Consider the following 27509-nt stretch of genomic DNA (forward strand, 5'->3'; position numbering starts at 1 on the left):
CAACCACTGTCAAATCATAAAGGCCCGTTATAAAATACTCAAGTGATACAGACCTCTTAAAAAATGTCCCTTTGCTTCAAAAAATCTCGAGTGACGGGTATAATGGATTCAAGGAGATGAGCCATGTAGCCATTAATGAAGATTAGCTGTCTTCATTAAAGCGGAATGCTCACCCACTTCTCCTCGTCTCCTGTTCCACCCCTGAGAAAGATTTGGGATGGGGAGATGTCCCTGGATTATCCAGATGCACCCTAAATCTAAACACAAGTGTCCTTATAAAAGGCCAAGGGAGGTCTGACCACAGAAGAGGTGAAGGGCAGTGAAGGTGGAAGCGGAGCTGAGTGACGAGCTGTGAAGGAGGGATGCCAGGAGAAGGAGAAGCAGGGTCTCCACTGCCTCCAGAAGAAAGCCGTCCTGCGAGACCCAGTTCGGACTTCTGGCCTCTAGAACCGTAAAAGAACAAATTTCTATTGCTTTAAGCTGCTAAGTGTGTGGTAATTTGTTAGGAAACTAACACAGAAGTCTACTTCGCAGTCTTTTGCGATTAATTTTTGCTATTTTTAAAATTTGTTACTTGTTAATTGTTTTGGTTAGCTGTTTTTCTCTCAATGAATGTTTTGCAGACTTCAGAGCAAAATTGTATGTTGAAAATGTGATGAAAATATGAGTTTATCATGGCGTTTTATGACATAGGTAGTGGCTCCCTTACCTCCTAAACTCACCTGCTTCTTGCCTTCCCCGTCCCCACTCTCCCTGCACCAAGCTGCTGGGGCGTTGCTTCACTTCGGTCCTACATCTCTGCAGTGAAGTTCCCGCTCCAGAGAACTCCCTGCTTCCCTTCTAGCCCAGTGGTTCTTGGGATGAGAGGTGCCAGTTTTGCCCGCACTTCCCCCACAGGGACAGTTGCAATAACTGGAGACATTTTTGTTGTCACAACTGAAGAAATGTTATTTGCATCTAGTGAGTAGAGGGATACTGCCAAACCTCCCATAATACAGATGACAGCCCCTCACAGCAAGGAATTATTCAACCCCAGATGACAACAGTGCAAAGGTTGAGAAACCCTGTTCAGCTCCTCCATCCCAGCTCCCCTTCACCTGCCTAACTCTTCAGGCCTAAATTCAGAAGGAGCTTCCTCAGAAGCAGCTAGAATAGATGCCTTCCTGTGATTGCTTGGTTCTCCTATGTCTGCTGCTTTTGACCAGTGATTCTTAACCCTGCCTGAGCATCTGTCCTTTTATAGTCACCGCAGGTCATTTTCACATGCAAGCCAGGCTGAGAACCCCTGCTCTAGGCTGGGGTTCTTCGGGCTAGTTGGTGGCAAAAGTAAAGCAACCTGGGCATGTCCAAGCTTAGAATGCTGTTTTGCAAATGCTTGCAGGTCTTCGTTCCTTTCTAAGGCACATTTTGCTTGAGGAAGAGTTTTGATACTAGAAAATAAAATATTCAAAATAAAATATTCAGAAATATTTCTCTAATATCTTTTATACTTGCATGATATTTGTTTAAAGCCAACAGATTTTTTAAAAGCTGGCTTTGGGCTTCCCTGGTGGCTCAGTGGTTGAGAGTCCGCCTGCCGATTCAGCGGACACGGGTTCTTGCCCCGGTCTGGGAGGATCCCACATGCCGCAGAGTGGCTGGGCCCGTGAGCCATGGCCGCTGAGACTGCGTGTCCGGAGCCTGTGCTCCGCAACGGGAGAGGCCACAACAGTGAGAGGCCTGCGTCCTGCAAAAAAAAAAAAAAAAGAAAAAAGCTGGCTTTGTTTCTTTTTAATAAGAACAGTTTGCTTTTAAAAATTCAGACAATATGAAAAGTACAAAGACGAAAGTAAAAATCATCTGAACATCCAAAATATGGATTGGTTACATGTCGGTGACTATACTTTCAGACAACTCAGAGTCCATGTAATAGTTATGTAGTGACATATATGACATCTTACAAAACTGGGACCATATGTGTACTGTTCTATACGTATTTTTTAACTCAGTGTCGTATTCTGTGTATCTTTCCTGGTCGATAAATATAGTTATACATCATCTCAACATTGAGAAGAGTGGTTCCTCCACTGTCTTCTTCTTTTACAAAATTGTTTGGGCTAGCTGTTTTAACCATATTTGCTTGGGTGAGGTATGGTGAGGGCAGACACAGATCAAGAGAGAAAAAGCAGAAAGAGTTTCACCGTTGTTATGCTCACAGTTCCGGGGGGTGAGGGGCGAGGCTGGGGGATGCAGCTACCACACAAGGCCATTCAGGGGAAGCACCGGGGTAGGTTGTGAGACCCGTGGGCAAGAGCCTTTATTGTGATTCCTGCTGGAGGAGTGGGTGAGATGGGGTAGGCTGGCTTAGGACTTGCTAGGTGCATTTGAAAGTGGCACCCTGCAAAATTTGTGTTCACTGTGACTGTTAGAGCCTATTGTTCGGAGCTATCTCAAATCTCCTGATATTTTGGGGTGGACCAGGGTTTACCTGGGAACAACTGGTAGCCATTTTGTAGATGTCAAAGCATCAATTTACAGAAGTTAAAAGTATAATTAATACACTATCCCAGAGTCTTTCCCTTATGATATAAACTTTAGAATAAGCTTGTCTATGTCTACAAAGAAGCTAGCTGGAATTTTGATAGGAATTGCATTAAATCTGTATATCATTTAGGGGAGAACTGACATCTTACTATGCAGGGTCTTCCAATTTATAAACGTAAGTCTATTTGCCTTCTTTGATTTATTTAATCAGTACTTTGTAATTTTCAGCATAGAGACCTCCACATTAGAGAGCAATTGTAAATGGAAGTCATTTAAAAATACATCCTGTCAAACTGCTTTCCACTCCTCTGCTGTGCTGCTTTCTCTAAAACTTCACCAATACTGGGAATTATTAATCTTTCTTTCCTAGCCAATGTACAGGCAAAGAAGTACATTTAAAAACAATTTTTTTACATTTAAAACCAAAATTTAAAAAAATGTACTTCTTTTATTTGTTTTTTGGCCATTTGTATTTCTACATTTATAAATTGCCAATTTTCTACTTAGACATTGTTTTCTTAAGAATTTATAAGTTATTTGTGTTGTAGAGGTACTGATCCACTGTCTAGTTTGTGTTGCAAATAATTTTTTTTTTTTTTTTTTTTTTGCGGTACGTGGGCCTCTCACTGCTGTGGCCTTTCCCGTTGCGGAGCCCAGGCTCCGGATGCGCAGGCTCAGCGGCCATGGCTCACGGGCCCAGCCGCTCCGTGGCATGTGGGATCTTCCCGGACTGGGGCACGAACCCGTGTCCCCTGCATCGGCAGGCGGACTCTCAACCACTGCGCCACCAGGGAAGCCCTTTTTTTTTTTTTCTTTAAATAATTTTTCAAATTAAAAAATGCTTATTGAACTAATGCATGCTTGGGTAATTGTTACATGCTTACACGGGAGTATACACAACTAAAAACTAAGTCAGCTGCATGCTTACAATTTGTGCACTCTACTGTTTGTAACACTTCAGTAAAAGGAGGATAATAAGTAAAGAAATGCATGTTTCCTGTAGTAATTACAACAATACAGAGGAGTATGCAGTTGAAAGAATATTCTTTTATGCACCTCTTTCCCCTCTTTACTTGCTTAAAAGTAATCCTACTCACCAGAGGTTTGCACTACTTATAGTTTGATATTTATTAAGGACCTTTATCAAATTTTAAGGTGCATAGCACTTATTTCATTCTGTTTTCTATTGTAGTCATTTGAGTATATAGTTAATAGTCTTACTAGATTATATGTATTAAAAGCAGAGACACTATATACTATGCTTCTTATAACCCTTCCTTGAACAAAGTAGGGATAGAAATAAATAAATATACTATTTTGGAATAATTTCCATAATTATTGACACATTATAGGAAACTAACATTATTGAGGATCTACTATGCTTTGGACACTGTACTAGGAATTTTTTATGTTCTGTCTCATTTAATCATCACAAGAGCCATTTAAGGTGGTTTTTCCTGTTACCTGTAGCTATGTAACAAACCACACCAAAACTTAACAGCTTAACATAGTGACAGTGTTTACTTTGCTCAAAAATCTGGTCTCTGGCAGATCTTGGCAGGGATAGCTCCTCTCTCTTCCATGCAGCATCAGCTGGGGTAGTTCATTGGCTCAGGGCTAGAATCATCTGAAGTCTCATTCATTCACATGCATGGTGGTTGACGCTGGCCTTTGGGTGAAACTTAACCTGGGGTTGTTGACTAGAACACCTACATGTGCCTTCTCCATGTAGCCTGGACTTCCTCACAACATGGTGGCTGGGTTCTAAGAGTGAGTGTCCAGTGAGAGTGGGCCAGATGGAAGCTATATCCATGTTGCCCTGTATGACCTGGCCTCAGAAGTCATGCAGTGTCATTTCTGCTGCATTCTATTCTTTGAGGCAACCACAAAGCCCCACCCAATTTCAAGGGGAGGGGAAATAGAGTCTTTTTTTTTTTTTGCGGTACGCGGGGCTCTCATTGCTGTGGCCTTTCCCGTTGCGGAGCCCAGGCTCCGGACGCGCAGGCTCAGCGGCCATGGCTCACGGGCCCAGCCGCTCCGCGGCATGTGGGATCTTCCCGGACCGGGGCACGAACCCGTGTGCCCTGCATCGGCAGGCGGACTCTCAACCACTGCACCACCAGGGAAGCCCTAGAGTCTATCTTTTGATGGGGGTGTGGCAAGGGTTTTAAAGAGTTTATGGGACCAGAAATATTGCTGCAGCCATTTTTGAGAATTCATTCAGCCACAGCAGAAGCTTGTCATGGTTAAATCTCTAAAGCTTGTAAGTAGCTCAGAATTCTCTCTGACTCCAAAGTCCTGATTCTGATCCAGATACTTCTCTTACTTTGTAACTTTGAAAACTATTAACATCACATTGTCAATTCCTTTTTTAGTCTCCAAAACAAGTTCTTGTGAGCACTGTTCATTTTTCCATAGAAGGACTACACATGAATTATTATTTTTAAAAGGCATGTAGGTACTATTCTGCTGCATTAGATACTAATTCATTTTAGAGCATTTTTGAATTCCTGGTAGCTTTTTATCCATGGAAGGGGAATAGCATTTTCCAGGAAGCTGAGGTAAGAGAGAGCACAGCACTTGTGGAGAACAGCATGGATTGCAATGTCTGGAGGGGAAGTGAGGGAAGCCAAACCTGTAAGATTGAAAAAGCAAGCAGGCTGTGTCATAAGCAGGCAAAGAACTTAGACCCTATCCTGAAGCCAATGAGGGCCAGCCATTGAAAGGTCTTAAGTGGGCAAGTGATGGGGCTCAGATTGGATTTTTAAATGACCACTTTGGCTTTAGTGTTGAGTACTTAAAACATGAGATTTGGAGTAATATGTAAATCCCAATTCACCCACTTACTGAATAAGTTGGACTTTGCTTGGAATGTAGTGTACTCTTTCAACCCATAGACCCAGGTAATTTCCAATTTAAGAAAGTTTTTTTTCTTTTGATATCTTTAGTTATGGCTTTTTAAATTTTCCTAGTGTCCTATTAAATGTGCACAGATTTAAGTCCAGTTCCTGATTTCCAACTAACAGTTATGCACATGTGTTCTAATGAGACTGTCCTCTCATTCATCTGACTTTATCAGGATGGGCTAGGCTATGAAGGGGTAACAAATAAACCCTGATGTCTTGGTGGTTTGATACAATAAAGGTTTATTTCCTGCCTGTGGGAAGTCCGAAACAGGTTGAGAGACTTTTCTCTATTTTATAAATATGGCATCTGAAACACGTAACAGGGGAAGGTACAGTCAGAGGATTTCATGAGATGAGTTAAAGCAAAGCCTGGAAGTGGCTTCTACCATTTCTACCCACATCCTGTTGCTCAGAATTCAGTCATAGCCCCAACCTAACTGCAAAGGAAGCTGGAAAATATAAAGGTGCATGTGGATGTTTGATAAGCACTGGTGGTGTCTGTCACCTGCTTCCTGCCCAGATGACTATGAATCAATTAAAATTAAGATTCTCATAATGAACTGGTGCAGAATCCATTTGTTTCAAACTCTGTCTACAGTGTGTCATTTCTGGGGACTAGACCCCTCTGGCTGCACAGCCGCATCACCAGGGCTCCCTAGTTAGAGTCCAGGTGTTTTTCTGGGGTTTGCTCACTCCTGAGGCTGGAGAAGGGCAGACAAAGAAAATTCTGATAGTCTCAAAAAATAAAACCCATGCAATTGAGTGATTGGCGACATGGCTCTCTGGTTGATGCGGATGGGGTTGAGAGGCACATACAAAATGTCTTCTGACCTCTTAAACAGGTAGCTCTCTTTCCTAAGATAATGTCTAATTTTCCCCTAAGTTTCAGACTTTAAGACCCATTTAATTTTTAAGCCAAATCAATTGGCTACTAATACAGATAAATTGTTTATATTTGGTGGGGTAAGAGAATGGAACATCTTGGTTAGCTAAATATTAATTAAACACTATCAGGAATTATAATGTAATAAAAATATACTACAGTAAACATAAGTAAACTTGTTTGATGATTCACAAATCACCTTACAATTCTGAAATAGCTCACCATCTATTATTATTATTATTGTACATATTTATGTTTAAAGCAATTAGATTTTACAAGGAACTTTCATATGTTTTATCTGACTATAATCTTCATGATAATTCTGTGCAGTGGGAATTATTATCCTCATTTACTAGATGAAGAAATGGAGGATCAGAAAGGTTATTTGCCCAACATTACAAAGGTTGAGAGCGGCTGAGCTTAAACTCTACTTGGCTGTCTCTATACTAATGACCATCAGAAATGATTGTTCGGGCTTCCCTGGTGGCGCAGTGGTTGAGAGTCTGCCTGCCGATGCAGGGGACACGGGTTCGTGCCCCAGTCCGGGAAGATCCCATATGCCGCGGAGCGGCTGGGCCCGTGAGCCATGGCCGCTGAGCCTGCGCGTCCAGAGCCTGTGCTCCGCAACGGAAGAGGCCACAACAGTGAGTCCCGCGTACTGAAAAAAAAAAAAATAGTGAAAAATTATTACAAGTTTCAGTGGTTAATTTAGCTTGTTTATTCAGGTTGAAATAAAGCAGACACCTGCCATATATTAGATTCAATTTAGAGTTGTTTTCTTTTTTTAGAGTGGTTTTTTAAAAAGAGAATTATTCTTCTTAAAAATATGGCTTCTAAAAAGGACTGGAAGATGTATCTTTAGTTGACAGGGAAGAATATGAAATCTATTTCATATCTTCTTTCCTTCTCCTCTTTAATAAAAGTATAAAAACAGTCTAGAATATCACATGTACAGGTGACTTGGAGAAACCTTATTTTCTGTCCTTTTAAGTTTAGAATGTTGGCATTATTGCAGAGAAACACAACCTATATTATTTACCATACTCGCTGCATATATTTTTAGTGTCATATTTGTGAACAAGAAAGCATTTAGAAGCAATTACACAATTTTTTTAAACCATCAATTGCCCAGTAGATTTCCGTGGCTGGTTTCTTTGATGTTTGGGATTCTACTCTGATGGTGCAAAGTTGTTTTACATGAGCCTGTGACCCTCAAACAGTTCACCAGCCATGGAAGGAGTGAATTTATCACACATGGTTTAATTTGCCCTTCACTGAGATATTTAATTTCTGTTGCAGGGGCCTTGCTCAGTCATATAGTATCTGACCTGGCAATGGCAGCCTAGCAACTGGGTGCAGAGAAGCTACCCCAAGCAGGCTCTGGGGTGCAGGGCACAGGGAGATGTTAATTATTTACAGTGGTGGATTAGTGAGGCTGTGGAAGTGTGCTGGGGCCAACATGTGTTAGAGTCAATGGCCTTTTCCTCCAAAGCACACGCACACAATGTGTTTATCTGAGGGCCTGAAAATGCACAGGTTTAATTATACAACATTTCTTGGTGGGTAAAAAGCAGTTTGTACAGCTGAATGATAATTAAATTTAGGCTAAATAAATCAAGTCTTATTAGAAAGATTAATTTTCAGAATAGTCATAAGCATTTTAGTTCTACAAAAAAGAAAGCTACCATTCAGATTTTAAATACTATGTCTAACATGTCTCGTGCTAAAATGATCATAGGCTAATATTAAACGAGGTGTGCAGAGCCCCCGCTTAGGTCATATATGGGAGTGAGAGACATTCTCATTATGGTTAATAATAACAAAAATGGGGACTTCCCTGTGGTCCAGTGGTTAAGACTCTGCACTTCCACTGCAGAGGGCAAGGGACTGATCCCTGGTAGGGGAACTAAGATCCCAAATGCTGCGCTGTGCGTCCAAAAAGTAAAATAATAATGATAATAATAACAAAAATGTGAAAATGAGAGATTATTAAATAGGACAAAGAGGAAACCCTATGGTTTCTCTGGTGTGTGAGTGTGTACACCTGACACCAAGCAAGAAAAAGAGGCACCATTTATTGAGCACCAACTATATGCCAGATGTTTTACATACATTTTTGTTGTAGGAAGTAGGTACGATTATTATCCCCATTTTACAGATAATGTAACCAAGACTTGGGGGACAGAACAGTTCGCTTAGGGTGAAGAAGCTGGGATTAGCACTCAGTTCTGCTAGGATCTCAAGACCCCTTTCTTTTCACTATACTGTACACCAGACCAAAAGACCTTAGCACAGACAAAGAAGACTGGGTTGACCCACAATGCAGTAGGCTAGAGCCGTGGGAACTGAAAGGAGACACAACACCAAACTCTGTTTTCATTCACACCCAATATTCCTACACTTTCAGCCAGAGCTTCCCAGCTTGAGTCTCAACTGTGTTCTCTGCTGGGATTCAGCAGGTCTGACCTTGTCTGCCAAATGGAGATCCAAGCCAGAGAAAAAGGCATTTGTTGGAGGAGCTGAAGAGCCTTGGAGAGAACTCATCCCAGGGAAGGAGGAGGCAGCACAGTGAGTGTGCCCAAATTCCAAAGCCTCAGTGAGCATGCTGGGTGGTCTGAGACTCACCCTACCCGGTTCTCTTTCCTCCCCTCTCTCCTTCCATGGGTAACAGACCTGCATCGAGGTCTGAAGGCTCTCCCTGGCATCTCCTGCTCAGTCTCCCAGTAAATCTCTTGCACATCTAGTCCTGCCTTGGTGTTCGCTTCTTGCTGGAACTTAACTAACACAGAGGCACTGACCCAGAACCTTCTTCCATGTCACAGGCCATTAGCATCTCTAACACATAGGGAAAAGGGAGTCTTGAGTGCCTGGTGGTTGTGGGCTTGTTTTTAAACATATGACTGTACTTTCATTCCTGGGACTATAGGACATACCTGGAGGGGCTTTGCAGAAGGATGAGATACCTGTTAAGCAGGTGGGGCAAGATCCTATGAAACGTGGGCTATGGCTATGTGACTCCATTGGGGGCCATAGGCTGGTGAGATGACGAGACCTGGAAAAACTGAGGTTATAAACACACAATAAAAATATCACACTGAACTGATAATAACTGCTATCATAGGCAATGTTTAGTTTCTATAGCAAGAATATTATAATAATATTGTATTTATAAATTAGATAAAATAGTAGCAATACATATTTACTGCTTGCTATATGCCAGACCACACTAAGTTCTTTACTTGATAACCCTAAGGGAGACGCTTATTCAATATCTTTTATGCTAAGAAAACCTTGCTTTTGTTTGAGACAACAATGCACCAGCCCCACGTAACTCCTGTTCTCTGTAGTCCCACCTTCTTTTGCACTAAGAGGTGGCCACACCTCTGTCCAGGAGACCGAAGCAGAAGTCGGCTGGGGTTGGGAGGTGTGGGGCTGGGTTAGGAAACATGCTTCTCCTAGAAGACGACAGGGCAAAACCCCTCACCTTCTTCAGGTCTTTGCTCCAATGTCACCTTCCCAGTATGACCTACCCTGAACACTCTGTTCAACTATATACTTCAATTAAAAAAAAAAAATAGGGCTTCCCTGGTGGCGCAGTGGTTGGGAGTCCGCCTGCCGATGCAGGGTACACGGGTTCGTGCCCCGGTCCGGGAAGATCCCACATGCCGTGGAGCGGCTGGGCCTGTGAGCCATGGCCGCTGGGCCTGCGCGTCCGGAGCCTGTGCTCCGCAACCGGAGAGGCCACAGCAGTGAGAGGCCCACGTACCACAAAAAAAAAAAAAAAAAATCAAAAACGTATAGAGCCTGGTACATAGCAGGTACTCAAAACATTTTTTTCCTTTACCTTTGAGGGAACACGTGAAAATAAAACAGGGAAAATTGCTGGAGAAAGCACAGACCAGCAAGCACAAATGCCCTGGGACAGGAACATGCCTGGCATGTTGGGTACATAGGAGTCTGGCATGATGAGGGGAGGAGAAGGGGAGATAAAACCAGGATGACAGAGGGGAGCCTGACCACACGAGGGCTTGCAGGCCCAGGAAAGCATTTGGCTCCTACTCTTACTCCTAGTGAGCTGGGAAGCCCAGGAGGAGCTCTGAGCAGAATGACAGCCTCTGGCTTCCATTTAAAACCACCACCTGGCTGCTGTTGAGAGAGACTGAAGGGAGAACCGTCAGGCCACTGCGAAAATCCCAGCTGGCGGTGATGGTGGCTTGGACCACGGTGGTAACAGTAAGGAAGGCGAGAAATGCTCAGGTTCTGGGTGTATTTTGAAGATGTAGTCAACAGAATTGGGCGTGGATTGTGAGAGAAAGAGAGAAATGAAGGATGACATCAAGGTTTTTGCCCAAGCAACTAGAAGCAAGGTGATTGGGAGGACTGCAGGAAGCATGGGTTTTGGAGGGAAATTCAGGCACTCAATTTTGGACGTGTTTAAATATGAGATGCATATTATACACCCAAGGAGAGACATTAAGTACTCATATGAATATACAGTGCTTGATTTTATGGGAAAAGTCCAGGCCAGGGATAGAGGTAGTATATAAAGCTATGAGACCGGATGGATTCACCTAAGCCATGGGTGTGGATTTAAAAAAAAAAGGAAAAAAAAAAAAAAAGTTCAAATACAAGGATGAGCCCTGGGACATTCCAGTAATGACAGTGACCTGTGCGGGGCACCACCACCTTACATGCAGGTGCTCATTTGCCCTTATAAAATGTTACAAGGTAAACACTCTCAACCTGACTCCATAGACAGGGAATGTTTCACAGCTATGTGTCATCTGTCCAAAGGCACACAGATGGTTAAGTGCTACTACCTACCTGACTTCTGTGTACATAGCTTTTTTTTTTTAATATTTACTTATTTGGCTGCGCTGGGTCTTAGTTGCGGCACGTGGGATCTTCTTTGCTGCATGCAGGATCTTCAGTTACGGCATGTGAAGTCTTAGTTGCGGCATGGGGGCTCTAGTTCCCTGACCAGGGATCGAACCCGGGCCCCCTGCACTGGGAGCGTGGAGTCTTAGCCACTGAAACACATTTTACCTCCTCTAGCAACTTATAAACCTTGGCATCATCCTTTGTCTTCCCTTCCCCACCCAATCAGCCTTTCATTTTTTATTTTCACATTAAGCTTCAGGACAGGGTGCCCTAATCTTTTACCTTGAACTATTACAACTGTCTCCTAATAGGATTTCCTGCCTTGAGACTCTCCCACTCTAATCCGTTCCTTATCTTCCTGAGTATAAAGCTGATCGTGTCACCTTCCTGCTTAGCCCTTGCATTAATTCCCCAGCATCTGCAAACTCTAATCCAGCTTCTTTAGTTTGGTTTACGGGAGCCTTCACCATCTGGCTCCAAGCTGCTTCTCCAGTCTCAGCTCCTGCCACTCTCCCTGCCACCCACCTCTCACGCTAGTCGCTTTCCTGTGACGTTGAATCTGCTACTGAGGTACATCAAGCTCTTTCACAACTCAGTTTCATACGCTCTTTCCTTTTTGTGCACACACTGGTTAAACCTTCAGTACAATATTGACTAGAAGACACGACAGTGGGCACCATCTCGTTCCACACTTCTGAGGAAAACTTCCAGCTTTTCACCATTAAGTATACCGTTTGTTGTAGGATTGTTTTAGCTACCCTGCATCCGATTAAGGAAGTTTCCTTCTTTTTGTAATTGCAAAGAATTTATTATCATGAGTGGATGTTGACTTTTAAGGAATGTTTTTCTGCATTTTTTTGGTATCATAAATTCCCTCCTTTAATCAAACATCGATTTATTTTCTACTGTTAAATTTACCTTATATTTCCTGGATAAATCCAACATGATCTTCATGTGTTATCCATTTCTATGCGTATATTTCTGGATTCCATCTGCTAATATTTTGTTGAGCACATGGCCTGACGATCTGTGCAGTGGCCCAGTGGGAGCACGTTTTGGTGAGGTGACCAAAAGCAACCTGATAATTAGGAGCAAAGTTTGAGCTCCACTTCTGTCTGGGATTAGGGGCTCTGAATGGATGTCAGGTGAGGACTGAGGGTGGATGTCTGAAGCTCTGTATTATTACAGGAAAGTGAAAATTTCATTATCAGTAGCTTTTATATTCAGTACAAAGTTTAGTATATATTCAGTCCAAAAATGGAAACAGATCTTATTGTTTAATTCAAAAGTTTTAATAGCAGTGAAATAAAAGCTTGATATGCATAAGTAAACCTTTTTCACGTTTAGTTTTGCTAGTTCACCTTACATAAAAAATGATGAGTAAAGAAAAGCCCCACAAAGCCCTCAAAACACCCCTACAGAAAGCTTTTCTATATCATTTCCTTGTTTGACATTGTCTCTTCCACTTTGATTAGACCAAGATTGATGAGGATGTCCTTTTCCAGTTCCAAATAACTCTCGTAGTCCATTTTCAATTTGGCTTCCAATTGTTCTTTTGACTTCTGATACGTTTCCTAGGGGGGAAAAAAGCAAGTCATTTGTATAAAACTCTGGCAGCTAGCGATACCAAAGGCTGGGAAGGGGCTATTTTTGAAAGTCTGGCCTGCCTGCTGTTCTCTGGAAGGGCTGTGAGGGGCAGAGGGCAGGGCGGCATCTCTTGCACAGTCAGGGAGAGAGGCTGCTGGCTCTGAAGGGGAGGGGCAGAGATGAGCGGAGCGGTGTGTGCGGACTCCAGGCATCTCCTGGCGGTGGGGCTGACCCAGTCTGCCGATGGACTGGATGTGGGCTCTCGGGGGCAGGGGCAATCCAGGCTGGCCTACGAGCTCCTGCCACTGATGCAGGGAGGAGCACATTGAGAGGGGAGAGAATAACAATGAAGGGCATTTATTCAGCTAATTTACCCAGCACCACTTGCTGAATAATCTGAGTCATCTGTTTTGTTCTTTGATCTGTCAGTGTTCACCTGAGTACTGCTCTGGTTTAATAACTGTGACATTTTAATTTATTGTAATATCTGCTGGGGCAGTCATTACGATTTTTAAGATTTTGTTTTTTCTCATCTGTGTCTTCTTTCAGAGGAACTTTAGGGTCACTTCACACAGGATGGTGTGTCATCCTGTGTTGCTTTTGTTTTTTCTCCTCTTGTCCTGTCCCCATCCTAATGTCTTCCTGTGCCTTCTGATGACTTGTCACAAAGCCCTGTCTTTGTGGATTCCATCAAAGGGACCAGAACTGTATTTTATTCTAGTTTCTTTAGAGAATAATTTGCAAGAGGTATTTTCCTCTTTTGATATTCACAATGACTGATGTTCTCTTCCCCTGCCTCTGCCACATTCTTTCCGTATGTTTGCTTTTCCCCCTCTCTTAATATCTCTGCTTTCTCAGGTTCTTCATGTCTAATCATTATAACTGCTTCATAGCATGGTGAGGATTAAATGAATTATTAAATAGGACAGGCCCTCAGAATGGTGCATGCGCCCAGTAAGCACTTGTTAGCTACACTAACCAATTCACAAAAAGAGCACGACTTGATAAGGTGAGAGTAGAAAAATGTTATTCTTCTAACCTTTGTCCTTTACAACATATGTGACAGATTCCGTAGCACTTCCTATCATTTTTAGGTATTAGAAATAGTGTCGTTTTCAGGTATTTGAAGACTCAGGCCAGTCCAATATCCAAGTGAAGGCTGCCCCTTGTGGCTCCCACTGCAATGCCCCCCTGGGCACCTCCAGGCTCTTTCTGTAGATCGCCTCACCCCACTTAGAAAGTCCTTTGGGACACCTGATTTGAGCCTAGCTACTTCCAAGTTTCCACCTGGCCCCAGGAAAACTTACCACCCTCACTCTGCCATCAGTACAAGTTCATTGCCCCTGGTCCTCTCTCTACCCATCTGTCAGAGCAGTTTAAGCCAATCTTTTGCCTGCAGACTTTCCAACCATAGGAGTCAGGTCCCTGTCCCTGTGTTTCCTAAATTCTCCCTGGACATTCTGCTCTGGTCCCTTGGTAACTCCTAGCTCTTGGATTTCTGTGGCTCAGGAAGCCTCCTGCCAGGTGTACGAGGCCAATGGTCCATCCTGGCCAGCAACCTATCTCTAGCAGTGCTTCTCTTGAAGGTTTCCTCCCAGAGTCTGGGTGGTGTTGCAGAAGTGGGAATGGGGAATACACAGCGCTCCAACACCTCTCTCCAAAAAAAAAAAATCCCCTTTTCCAACCTTCTTCCCCATAATTCTTGCCTCCCTTGTGTTGCCTGGAGTGTGGGTCATTGACTAGGGGTTGCAGAATTCTTTTGAATTCTTCCGTCTTCTCTGTCCCATAGAGATGACATAATGGATCATATGGAAACTGCTACTTTTCTCAGTTTCGGGTGTCCAGCTGAAATTCCAGTTTGGAAAATTCCCATTTTGTGTGCTGTTAGAGCTGTAATTACTATTATTTTTCAATAAGTGAGCGGTATCCAGATTCAATGTTTGCAAAGAGATGGGTATATGATTTCCCTCACATGTGTGGGTTGAAGTGCACAGCCTAATCCCTGCCATTCGGGGGGCGTTCATGAAAACCAGCCTTGCTGGACGGATGTGTGATCGCCCCCTGCCCTCGGTAATAATATTAATAGTGGACACTTCCTAACTGCCAGTTACTGGCTAAGTGCTGTAAATATTTCAACTCATTTAGTCCCCACTGCAATCCGCTGAGGTTGTTAGTTTGTTCCCATTTCCCCTATTATCAGCAGTTGCTTGTAAGGAGATACTTCTGACCAACATTAGTTATTTTTCCTTAGTGCCCCTTTTCATTTTCTAAATGTAACAGAGGAGCCCTTTTAAATGTATTCACTTATCCACAGTCTAGTTGCAGAGAAAACTTGACAAGTGGTAGCTCTAATTTAAGGAGGGTACTATGTCAAATGGAAATGAAGTTACAAGAAGGTGGAAAAGTTTTGGAAACTCAAAAGCATCATACAATTCCAAGATATGATTATTATAATATTCAAGTTTTTAAAAAGTACTTCACATTGTAAATTATTTTTGGATTATCCACAATTCTATGTGGCTAATTAGCTGTCACCATGTTATTGAAACACTCCTAGTAATCGATGATTGCTGGTGTAGGAAAGGATGGCAGATTTTCACCCAGTGTTTGTGGTTGTGCAAAAGAACAGACCAAGACCAATTTTTTTTTTTTGTAGCAAAAGAAAACAAAGAAAAGTTAATTAATTGGTGTTCTTTTATACCTTGTCACCACTAAACAATGCTTTTAAATGATGCTCCCTCTGTTTTTGTTCCACTAATTCGTATATATCAATGTGATAATGTTAATCTATTTGCTAATGCAGTACATTAAAATATTTCCACATGCTTGTGCTTTTAATTGAGACCTAGGGTCTTACATGAGTAATTACATTGGAGGAGGCTATATATTTGGCTATAAGGAAACAACAGGCGGTGATAAAATTGTTGGTGACAAAAGGGCAAGGAAGGGAATGAGCAAGAGACAAGCAGAAATATGGACTGAGATGACCTCAAGTGAGAAAGAAAGAAGAGCTGAATTCACAGAATATTTCAAGGCCCTAAATTCCAGTGGTCAAGGGAAGACCAAAAGAGTGATGGAATTCACATCAAACAGAGAGGCTGAGGAAGAGGATGGGGGCTTCAGAGATTTAGGTTCCTTTTTGGTAAATTTTTTTTTTTTTTTTTTTTTTGCGGTACGCGGGTGTCTCACTGTTGTGGCCTCTCCCGTTGCAGAGCATAGGCTCCGGACACGCAGGCTCAGCGGCCATGGCTCATGGGCCCAGCCGCTCTGCGGCATGTGGGATCTGCCCGGACCGGGGCACGAACCCGTGTCCCCTGCATCGGCAGGTGGACTGTCAACCACTGTGCCACCAGGGAAGCCCTGCACTGTTTTAATGCATTATTCACTAGATGTTAAAATTCTATGAAATGAAAGCATTCGAATTTGAATCTTTGTATCTATAATTGGTATTTAGATACCACTGTATCTAAAGGCCTTTGAAATATAGAAAATTTCAGAAACTTAAATTGGGTAGAATCTCACTAGGTGTGTCTAACTGGTTGTTCGGACTCATAGTAAGCTAGGAAATCAGAGAAATGCCCCCTTGACTCCCATCAGAACAAGAATGAAAAAAGGCATAATTTTTCTATTAAAATTGTGGAATAAGCCAAACAAATATATTCTCAATGGCATTAGAGGAAAGCAATTATTGTTTCTGAAATTTAACTTACAACTTTTTTCTTCTCCATTTCCATTTCTTTCTTTTCTTCTTCCCGAATTTTTTTGCGCTGTTCTACATATTCTAGATGCTTGACTTCTCTTTCAAAGTAGTAGCTTATCCTAGATACCTGTTAGAAGCAGAGGCCCATGAGAGGGGGACCCACATGGAAGCCCCCATGTTCTTCATGAGGCGCTGAAGAATTTCTGCGGCTTGTAAGTTATTAGCTAGATTACCTGCTTTGGGATAATGCCCACAGGCCCACTATCAGAGGAACTAGCTAATTTGGGGGCTACTGGGCTAAGGTTTAGGGGCCTGCAAATTGAGGGATGGCAGGAAAGGAGTGGGATTGGAAGGAGAGAGCTGCAAAAAATTGCAATTTTGTTGGAGAAATATTCAGGGATTGCTCCCACCCCCCCTTCTTTCCTTCTCACTTTTAAGACTAAGGGAAGTTTCACATCATCAAACAAACTTGGAAAACCCAGATGAGGATGTCAATGGAAACCGTAAAGGGACTGGAAGCGCAGCTGAGTTCCTGGTCCCCTGCAGAGTTAAACGTGTGGATGTAAGAATAGAAGCAGGGAAGTCAGCAGAGACCTTGGGCAAGGCCACCAAGGGAAGGAAAGTTTTTTGCATACCAGTAACTAGGGTGATGTTGTTGGGACTTGCAACAGATTGCAATCTATATGTTTAATGTTGGTTGCATACATATTTATGTATTTCTACATATTGATCTTCTTTTTATAACCTAATTATTAACACTGCTTGAAACCCTTGGGTGGTGTGCATGGAGTGGCAGAATACTGCCACTTCAGACCTGCTGCCTGCAGCACACCAAGCTGGGGAAGGACGGGTGGAGGCTGGCAATGGATAGATGCATAAAAATGTCAGCTGGGCCCTCTGGGAAGGATATCACTGAAATAAGGGTGCCACGCTTAGGTTACAACGTGAAAATAACATCTTATGATTATGAATCCCCAAATCAATTCCTCTCTGAATCTGGGCTTCATTTACTTGGACTTTCTTTTGCTGCATGCTTGTTTTTTTTTTTTCCCTAGCTTTAAACCATTTATCTCATAAAACAGAAATACATCCCCTTTTTTAAATTTTTTATTTTATATTGGAGCATAGTTGATTAACAATGTTGTGTTAGTTTCAGGGGTACAGCAAAGTGATTCAGTTATACATATACTTGTATCTATTTTTTTTCAAATTCTTTTCCCATTTAGGTTAACATCCCCTTATTTTTGACTGCATGATTCTTTTGTTCTCTTAAAGAGCAAAAATGCTGTCATTTCTTTTTTTTTAACATCTTTATTGGGGTATAATTGCTTTACAATGGTGAGTTAGTTTCTGCTTTATAACAAAGTGAATCAGTTATACATATACATATGTTCCCATATCTCTTCCCTCTGCGTCTCCCTCCCTCCCACCCTCCCTATACCAATGCTGTCGTTTCTGAACATACTTCTAAAACATGCCTCAGCAGTATCTGATCACGTAAATCCTCAAAGCCAAAAGTTACTAACCTCATTGGTGGAAGGGCGACTTAGTGTCCAAGGAATTTCCAATATATGCAATGTTCCATAATAATCAGCTATGGCTATAAATTGCTGCTTAGCTGAAAGATTAAAAAAATGTGGGAGAAAAACAACTCTGCAATCAGAAAGCCACTTTAGAGGTTAAACATGTGCTGTGTTTTTGTTTTGTGATTTCCCGAAGGACCTGTTGTGGTTACAATGATCTTGGCTGAGACCCTGAGTCTTCGTCAGCCACCCTGCTCACCCCCAATCATGTTTTCTCAGCCTCTATATAAGGAGTGTGGCTCCTAGCTGAGATTGACCCTCTCTGACTGGATCCACTGGGCAGATTTGAAAAGAAAGCAGGGACAATACATGGAAGATTTTCAAAAAAAAAAATCATCATGCCAATTTTCACCAAAGACATAGTAAGGGCTAAAGGATGCTATTATCCAGATGAATTTCAAAGACACAGCCAGAACCGGTTTTCTTATTATAAAAACAAATTGCTTCCTTTGATCATTTAAAATGGATATAAAACACGAATGTGTTTGAAAATTTAGTTTTCTCTCTCATCAACTTTTTTTTTCTCATTTTCAGCAGGTCTGGTTCAAATTGCTAAATCCTAGACTTGTAATCCCTGGAGGTATACAAAAGCAATGTTTTGTAGCAAAGATGGGAAAACACACTTTGGTGACACATACGGCCGAGTAGTATTAGTCAGACTCTGACACTCTCAGAGATTCTGAAGACTGTGTTTCTAAATGTAATGTTTCTTCTGAGAAAGAAATGAATAGAAAGACAATTTTATGCCTGCACATCTTTGGAAACAAAGGGAAAGTTCTTTGAAATGGAGCAAATATACATTGAATTTGGGTAGAAAGTATTACTTGGGTGAAACAGAGAAATTGGGACAAAGGATATAAATTACTTTTCCATCGACACATTCTTAAATTTCTGCTTGCTCTGTTATACATTACCTTTTTCCTCTTTATGAGTTTAAAAGTTATAGTTTAAAGAAATATATGACCCCGCAGAGTCATTTGATCTCAAGAAGGAAACTGCTTGATATTGTCCAGTGGAGGGCCATAAAGTGATAAAATATTGAAAATTTGTGACATAATGAAAAATTAAAGGTACAGAACTTATTCTATTTGGAAAAGAAGCAGCAAAATGTAGCAAAGATTTAGGGTTCACCCTGTGATTTAGGGACCCGGAGAGGGTGAGAAGGATGCTTTTTTTTTTTTTGCGGTATGTGGGCCTCTCACTGTTGTGGCCTGTCCCGTTGTGGGGCACAGGCTCTGGACGCACAGGCTCAAAGGCCATGGCTCACGGGCCCAGCCGCTCCGCGGCATGTGGGATCTTCCCGGACCGGGGCACGAACCCGTGTCCCCTGCATCGGCAGGCGGACTCTCAACCACTGCACCACCAGGGAAGCCCGAGAAGGATGCTTTTTATTGTGTGGTTTAAAATCAGCCTCTGCTTGACATACTAAAATGTGTCTCAGAAATAACTGTTGATGAAGAAAACAGTGAGAGAAACTCAGGTTGTATCCAGAATTTGAAAAGGGAAAGGAAGGGGAATGATGGGAAGGAAAGAGAAAGGAAGGGAAGAGATGGAATGGGAAGAAAAATCTTGAGAAGAAACATCGGAGGCTTTCCAGTTGAATGTCAAAATGTTCCTAAGCTAGCCCCAAAAGGCAAAATGACTTAGCTCATTCAATCAGAATTAACATACCAGAAAAGGTCCAGGGTTTGATGTATGTGATCATAGTTATACAGATGTTTTGTGACTGGACTGGTTCGTGGGTTTTCTCCAGAAGGTCCCAGATATCGATGTATCCATCTTCTCGGCCAATGTAAAAGACTCCAGGCCTTGTCAGGGACCAGTGCCCTGAGGTGTACCTTTTTGGTGCACAGGATGACTGAAGGAGGGGTCCAGTCTAAAAAGAAATTAAAAAAAAAACAAATTAAAAGCTTTTGTTGTTATCTGAGAGATATTCACAATGATTTTTTAAAAGTAAAACTCAGATGGCTATGATCATATAAAAGATCAAACCTTCCAATCGAGCTATTTATGGTTCTAATAATCCGACTGCTGCTAAATCCATTGCTCTTTCTATGGAGACTGATGGACACCGGAGAAGTAAAGATTATAAGCAAGTTTTGCCTATATCTTTATTTTCCTGTCAGGTGCCTGCTCACCATGGAAATAGCTCTGGTGGGCAGGAAAAGTGAATGAAAAGTCAATTCTATCTGTGAGCTGCACCCAATGGCTTATTAATATTATTTGGAAGAGATTCTGGACCACCAAAGCAACATAAGATCATCTTATCTTTTCTCTATTTTGGGGTAATTTGCCTTCTTTGGGAGGTTTTCATAGAGACTGAAGATCAGAATGTGCTCTCTTCCCACCGTCATGCTCCGCCTGGGCTCATTCACCAACTTACATCTGCGGGACTAAACTGTCATGAGCTGCTGGACTGAGTTTAGAGCTAAGGTATGGGAAGGTGGAGCTGCTTTCCACCTTCCCATACATGCAAACAAAACCTTCCTACAGGGAACAACGAAGGTCACCAATTCACGGACTCCTTAGAGGCAACAGGCCAAACCTGTTGCTCGGCTCCTTCATTTTTGGTGGAGAACCAGGTTCCTGACCCCTGCATGGTCTTTGGACAATCTTGCCTACATTTCTTTTGTCTTTCTCTTTAACCGCAAAACTCATGCTTGCTTGTTGTTAAAAAAAAAAAAAAAAAAAAAAAAAAAAAAAAATGAGCATACAAAAGTACATTGTTAGAAAGTAGAAGTCCTTTTGTGATGGACACTTAAGGAGTTTTCAACTTTTTTAAATGACAAACTTGTACATCTATTCACACACATTATTTTTTTGAGTATTCCTGTAAGTTAGAGTCCCAGAAATAAAAGGAAAAAAAAGTGTTAGGTCAAAGAATACATATATTACAGCTCTGAAATATATATATATATATATATATATATACACACACATATATATATATGTATATACATACTTTTTTACAGATTTTGATAATTTTCTTAAGTAGCTCATGAGAGGGACACATCCTACTGATTTTCCCATGCCCTTGCTTCACTAGATTTTACCAGTCTTTCTAGTTTGGGGCAGTTTAGCTTCTGTCTACCTGGACCCAGGCCCTGTCCTAATCAGGACCACTGGATTCTTGGCACTGCCTCACCTTGACCCATGCACGTCTCTGCCTGCCTGGTGACGGACCCCTTAGCTTTCCTAGCCCCACTTTCTGAGCCTTCCGACAAATTGCCCAGTGCAAGAGCAATGACAGACCCATTGCTTCTCCTTAGAGTTCATGCCATAATCAGCATTCCATCTTGTATTTTAAGCAGAGGGAAAAACATAAATCAAGGGAACTGCCCATGATATACACAGTATTTCGAAGAAAAGACTGTTTGGTTTCAGAGAACAAAAGACTTGTACATGTTTCCTTCCCTCAGGAAAGAAAAGCAAATGGTTGTGTTTTCCAAAGGCTTGCAGTGGTTCTGCTGACAGGCTGGGGCCCAGGCCATCTGTTCCAATTTCTCTAAAAAATGTCCCAAAGGCATTGCTATGTCAGAACAGTCTGTTTTTCCTATTGTTTTTCTCAATAACAAAGGACCACACACCCACTCCTCCATTTTGCAGGCAACTTACCATAATACCTTCTTTCCAGATGGCCACGTTCCAACCCCCAACAGTGAGGATAATGTCCTTGTAAAAAGGTGATCTCTGAATGGTGTGAACACCTCCATCATGGACTGTGTAGAGGCTCAAGGGCTTCTTTGCTGTTGGAGTGGAAAAGGCCATTTCACCTTTTATAACACTGTTTACATTCCTGCAATGAAGAATGGGCAGACCTCCGATGGACAGATAGGTCCCGATTAATGAGGTCCAAGAGTGGAGAACCAGAGGTCAGTTGGGGTGAATGAATCTGTCAAGGGACAGCTCCTCCTCTTTTTTAAGGCAAGTCCAGGGAAATTCCCATCAAGGCTACTTTTCAGGCTCAAAGGAACACTTCCTGTTCTTATTCATTCACTCACTTATTAGTCTATCAGTCAATAGTATATATTGTTAGTCAATAAATAATTGTGTATTGTTTGTATGTACCAGGTACTGTAGATGGATGGGTAAACAATGGTTAACAAACAAACATGATCTGTCCTCTTGCACCTTACAGTCCAGTGGAAAGACAGATACTCAACAAACAAATCCCAAGGTATATAATAAAAAAAAATGTGAAAAGTATTTTGAAGTAAAAAATATCACAAGAAAGAATAACAAGGAACATTCATAATTTAGGCTGAATGGTCAGAACAGGCTTCTCTGAAGATGAGTCATTTAGGCTTGAGTTCATCACGGGAAGATTTTGGTGTGGAGTAGCATTCCAGACAGAAGGAAAAATACACACCAAAGTCCTGAGAAATGTTTAGTGCATTTATTATTTTGAGGAAGGCAATAGGACTGGAGTCTGATAATCCCAGGGTGAGACATAGGAAACAAATGGAGACCAGGAGAGTCCAGACCTTGCAAATCCTTGTTAGGAAAAACATTTAGATTACATTCTAAGTGTCATGTTTTTTAATGAGCCCTTTAGGCCTAGAAGACTATCTGATTGACATACGAAAGGATTCTCTGGTTGCTGTGGCGAGAATGGATCAGAGGCAGGTAAAAGCAAAGAGGGGCCACCATGGGAGGTTGTTGCTGTAGTTCTAGTGAGAGAGAATGGTGACTTGGATGAAGGTGCAATGGAGGAGTGGATAATCAAGAAACATTTGCGTGCTAGAGTTGACAGGAGGGGTGAGAGAGATGAGTGCTGAGAATGGCAGCCAGGTTTCTGGTAAGAGCAACAGGCACTCTGTACTTTCCATTTATTGCAACTGGGAAGACTAGAGGACAAGCAGATTTGGATATTAAGATGAAGGCTTCCCCGCTGTCTCTGCCCCAGGCACCAGGGTCCTTCTGCTCCCCTGGTCTGCCTCTTCCGCCATGGCTTGGGCTTCCTCTCCCCGGTCCTGGCTTTGGAGCTGGCTGCTCCTTATTCCTTGCTGCCCATACCCACAAGCCCCAGGGATGGCCCTAAAAATATGTGCCAGTCCAGGCCAAAGCACAATGTGTGGCTATTTTATACTAAAACCACGAATTTACTCTGAAACTTATCATATTAACAGCTATGTGAAGGTTGGATTTTTTTTTTCTCAGAACAACAATGTAACATTAAGCAGAAAAAAAAGCTACCATAATCTTGTAAAAAGCTGATACAGTGTCAAAGAGATACTTGTCCACCCATGTTCATAGCAGCATTCTTTGCAATACCCAAAAGACAGAAGCAACCCAAGTGTCCATCAATGGATGAATGGATAAACAAAATGTGGTATATCCATACAATGGAATATTATTCATCCTTCAAAAGGAAGGGGATTCTGACATATGCTACAACAGAAATGAAAACTGAGTATATCATTTTAAGGGAAATAAGCCAGTCTCAAAAAGGCAAATACAAGGACTTCCCTGGCAGTCCAGTGGTTAAGACTCTACCTGCCAATGCAGGAGGCACGGGTTTGATCCCTGGTTGGGGAACTAAGATCCCACATGCCGTGTGGTGTGGCCAAAAACTTAAGAAAAAAGGCAAATACTGTATGACTCCACTTACATGAGGTACTTACAACAGGTACATTCATAGAGATAGAAAGTAGACTGGTGGTGGCCAGGAGCTGAGGGGAAAGAGGAGTGGGGAGCTAGTGTTTAACAGGTACAGAGTCTCAGTTTCACAAGATGAAAAGAGTTCTGGAGATTGGTTGCACAACAATGTGAATGTACTTAACTCCCCTGAACTGTACTTAAAAATGGTTAAGATGTTAAATTTCTTGTTTATGTATATTTTTATCTCAATGTGAAAATTATTTGAAAAAAGTGTATACAGTAAAAATAAATAAGTTTAAACATAGCTCTTCTAGGTTAAAAAAGACCAATTTTCCTCTAACCAGAGCTCCATCTTGAAGAGAGCACAGAAGCCTAATTTCTAAGGGCCCCTTGAAGTGATCTGGAGGATTTCTGGGAAGGCAGGAGACCCTTGGAAGCCAGCAGCTTTCTTCTTGCTGTTACTTGTGTCCCTCAGATCCTGGTTTTGTCCTTGGTGAGCCGGGCTTCCCTACATCACCTCACTCTGGTGAGCAGGGCTATGCAGGAGTCTAGAAGCCCTCTGCAAAATGTAATGACCACCAGTGATAGGAATATAGATAGCCATCAAGATTTGTACTTTTAACATGTTAGAGGTTCTCAGCCCATATAACTTTTTCTTCCTTTTGTCCTTTGGAAGACCTTAGAGCCATTCAGCAGTAAATGGAGCTGTCCTTAAGTTATTAAATGAAATGCCAGAGCCCCCAGCCAGGTTATTACAAGAAACTTACAATAAACAAAACAGTAGCTTTCCAGAGTCAATATCTAATGAAGGATTTAGTATACTGATGTGGTTAAGAGCACAGACCATCTGGGTTCAAATCCAGTGTTGCTGTGAGGATCAATCCATGGAGAGTACTGAGTGCCTAACACATGACGTGTGCCAATTTGTGAGTTGAGTACATGAGATGATTATGTTAACTGTCATCATCATCAAATACATCAGCCTGTATTTCTTGGCTTGTCACTTAGATCATCTGTTTGATTTGGACTTCTTCATCACACACAGCTCAGTCAGGGTAATCTGTCTTTCAGAAGTTTCTTCTTAGAAAAGGAAATTCTCCTTCCTGCCTTTTTGTATATTTGAGATAAGAACATGGGGCTCCCAGCAGATCAAGAGAAAATGGCCCCCAGTATTTGCCTCATCTTTACCCAGGAAACCTCCATGGTGTTTATGAAAGACATCAGGCTGGTAGCTTCCAAGGAAAACACTGCCAGTTCACAGAATGTTAAGTAGGGCATGCAATTTACAGTTCAGCATGTCTACACATTGATTTTCCCTGAACTTCAACCATTATCCAATGGAAGTAACAGTGTCATTTGGCTTTCCACGTTACAAAATACTTGACTGGTAATTTTAAAGTATTAAGATGACTTAAAAATAGCCTTTAAGTAGGTGGTTAGAGCTATTTCTCATTTTTTTGGAATGAATTAAATGTCAAGAAATTAACAGCAACTTCTCTTTTTCTTTCCCACTCACATCCCACTGGTCACAAAGTCCTGGCATGATGACTCGTATGTCTCTCTCTCCCTCTTGTATTTCCTCTGCTGGATATCCTTGTCACCCTGCCTATACATCAGTCCTCTCCATCTCTCATCTAGGCTATTGCAACTGGCCATCCTACTTCCCACCAATTAATTAACCCCTGATCTCCTGAAAGAGTGATTTTCTGATTATACTGGTGGTACTAGGATAAGGTCCACAGGTTAGTAAAGCACTCAAGGCTCTTTGCCATCTGGACTCAAATGTCCTTCCTGGCACCTCTCCTGCTGCTGTTGCCCTCTCTGTTACCATGCTTTGGCCAGAAGATCTCCCTGTTTACTAATTGTGCACTGCTCTTCTGAGCTTCTATGTTTTTGCACTTGTTTGTCTTTCTACCTGGAATGCCTTTCTCCAGCTGGAAACTTGCAAACCACCCACCTGGGCGTGTCCCTCACACCTCTGTTCATCTGCCCAGAGTCTGGGCCCCGGGAGCAGGGGAACACGTGGGCACGACCAGTCCCAGCCCCAAAGGAGGGCCCTAGAGTTAACTTCTCCCATACAGGGCTGAGGTCTGCAAGATCATGGTAAATTTAGCTTATAATTTCATGCTGACTCAGAATTTCCACATAGCTGAGCTACTGGGTTGTTGAATTATTGAAACAGCATGGTTATTTTAAAACTGAATTGTCCAAGGGTCTCCGTAATTTAAGTATCAATACATCAGTGCTCCTCAAATTTCAGTGTGAAAACAAATCACCTGGAGAATTTTATTAAAATCTGTATTCAGATTCAGCAGGCCTGGGGTAGGATCCAAGATTTTGTTTTTCTAACAAGCTCCCAGGTGACAACTGTGCTGTTTGTCCGAAGCCCTCACTTTGAGTAACAGGTGTAGGGTCAGAACCTCAGGGGCTCTCTCTCCCATTAGCAAGGACAGGGTTACTCGTACTTCGTAAAAAAGAAATAAATTATTAATAACAGAGCAATCACCAAAACTTACTCATAAATCGGCCAGTTTCAGGGTCTTTCTCCATTTTCCAATCTGTGTATATCACTTCACCTTCCTAAAAATATTACAGGTTCCTGATCAGACAACTTAAAAGACAAAAGTCCTCTTATTCATGTGCTAAGACTGACCACGACCCAAACAAACACAAAGTAACAAGTCAATTTAATCAAAAAATAATTTGGTGCAGTGTGGGGAGGGAAGGCTCAAAATGATTACTTGATTTTATATTAAACAAAAAAATGAACTTGTTGAGTTTTTATCTACACACATCGATGGGGAGAACACAGGCAATTACGAAGTTTCTAGGTACACAAGTTCCAACTGCTGGGTTCCCAAAGTCGTTGTTAACAAAAAATTGTCCCAATAGACTGAAAGCTCCAGAAGGGGAGGGATCTAGTCTGCCTTATTCAGTGATTTGTTCTCAGCATGTTACAAAGTCAGTACTTAATAAATATTCGTGAAATAAGAGAGAAAGAGGGAATATGTATGGTACTCATCATCTTTGAAAGTTGAGAAGAGGAAACAGAGTTCTAGCCAAATGACATAACAAGTAATATGTATTCCAGTTCTACTTATGGCCATTTTAAGGAGAAGAGAAAGAAGAGGGACCTGGTGTAAACAAGAGGCAGAAATTGCCACACAAAGGGGAAAGACAGACAGAACCAGTGAATGAAGAGGTGGGAGAGGTTCAGAGAAAAAGTTTAGTCCCAGGCCACCATCTTATAAATGTAAAACCCACATGCAATCTCCTAATCCCAATGTTTTTCTCATTAAATAATAAGAGGAAAACACAGAGAAGGGTATATATTAAGATGAGTTAAGAGGACTCAGAGGAAGGGATGGATTGGGATACATAGGTGAGAGAGAGGAGATGGGAAAACATTTGATTTATGCAAAGTGAAGGACAATCTCATGGGACAAGGGCCACTCATTCATTCACTCATCTGTGCTTTCATTCATCCATGTCAACTCATTTAACAAACAAGGACTGTGTGTGGCGCTGGAAATTCAGAGTCTGAAGACAAGCCCTCCCTCCCCTCTTGGTACACAGTCTAAGGGAGCAGACAGCCTGGGATGCGTCTACTGTACACCTCTAGCCCATCGCCTGTGGCACATCACCCTTGGAGTTACCATTTCCTGAGCACTCAGTGCTGCTGGAGTTGTTAGGAGCTTTATGTACATGACCCCAGCCCTCACCAAAGTCCTGTCAGAGAGTTAATATCTCCTGGCTCTCACAGCTGGTATGTGGAACTCAGAAACTGAACCGAGTCACGGGAATAATTTGCACCAGGTTAATAAATATGTGTTGAGTGGTGATTA

The 27509-nt window shown here is 42.0% G+C and overlaps 1 protein-coding gene across 1 annotated transcript in view; it reads right to left on the reverse strand.

Annotated features, from left to right (window-relative positions):
* Nucleotides 1-12553: 12553 nt before the first annotated feature.
* Nucleotides 12554-27509, reverse strand: part of DNAI3 (dynein axonemal intermediate chain 3) — a 71416-nt gene continuing 56460 nt past the window's right edge. Inside the window, exons 16-21 of the mRNA XM_060287618.1 lie at nucleotides 26181-26244; nucleotides 21679-21809; nucleotides 19735-19939; nucleotides 18007-18098; nucleotides 16491-16607; nucleotides 12554-12767 (exon numbers count right to left, since the gene is read on the reverse strand). Of these exons, the coding sequence (XP_060143601.1) occupies nucleotides 12624-12767; nucleotides 16491-16607; nucleotides 18007-18098; nucleotides 19735-19939; nucleotides 21679-21809; nucleotides 26181-26244 (753 nt within the window). The 3' untranslated portion in view covers nucleotides 12554-12623. The remainder of the gene's footprint in view (nucleotides 12768-16490; nucleotides 16608-18006; nucleotides 18099-19734; nucleotides 19940-21678; nucleotides 21810-26180; nucleotides 26245-27509) is intronic.

Source organism: Globicephala melas, chromosome 1, assembly GCF_963455315.2.
Source record: "Globicephala melas chromosome 1, mGloMel1.2, whole genome shotgun sequence".
In the NCBI taxonomy this organism is placed as follows: Eukaryota; Metazoa; Chordata; class Mammalia; order Artiodactyla; family Delphinidae; genus Globicephala; species Globicephala melas.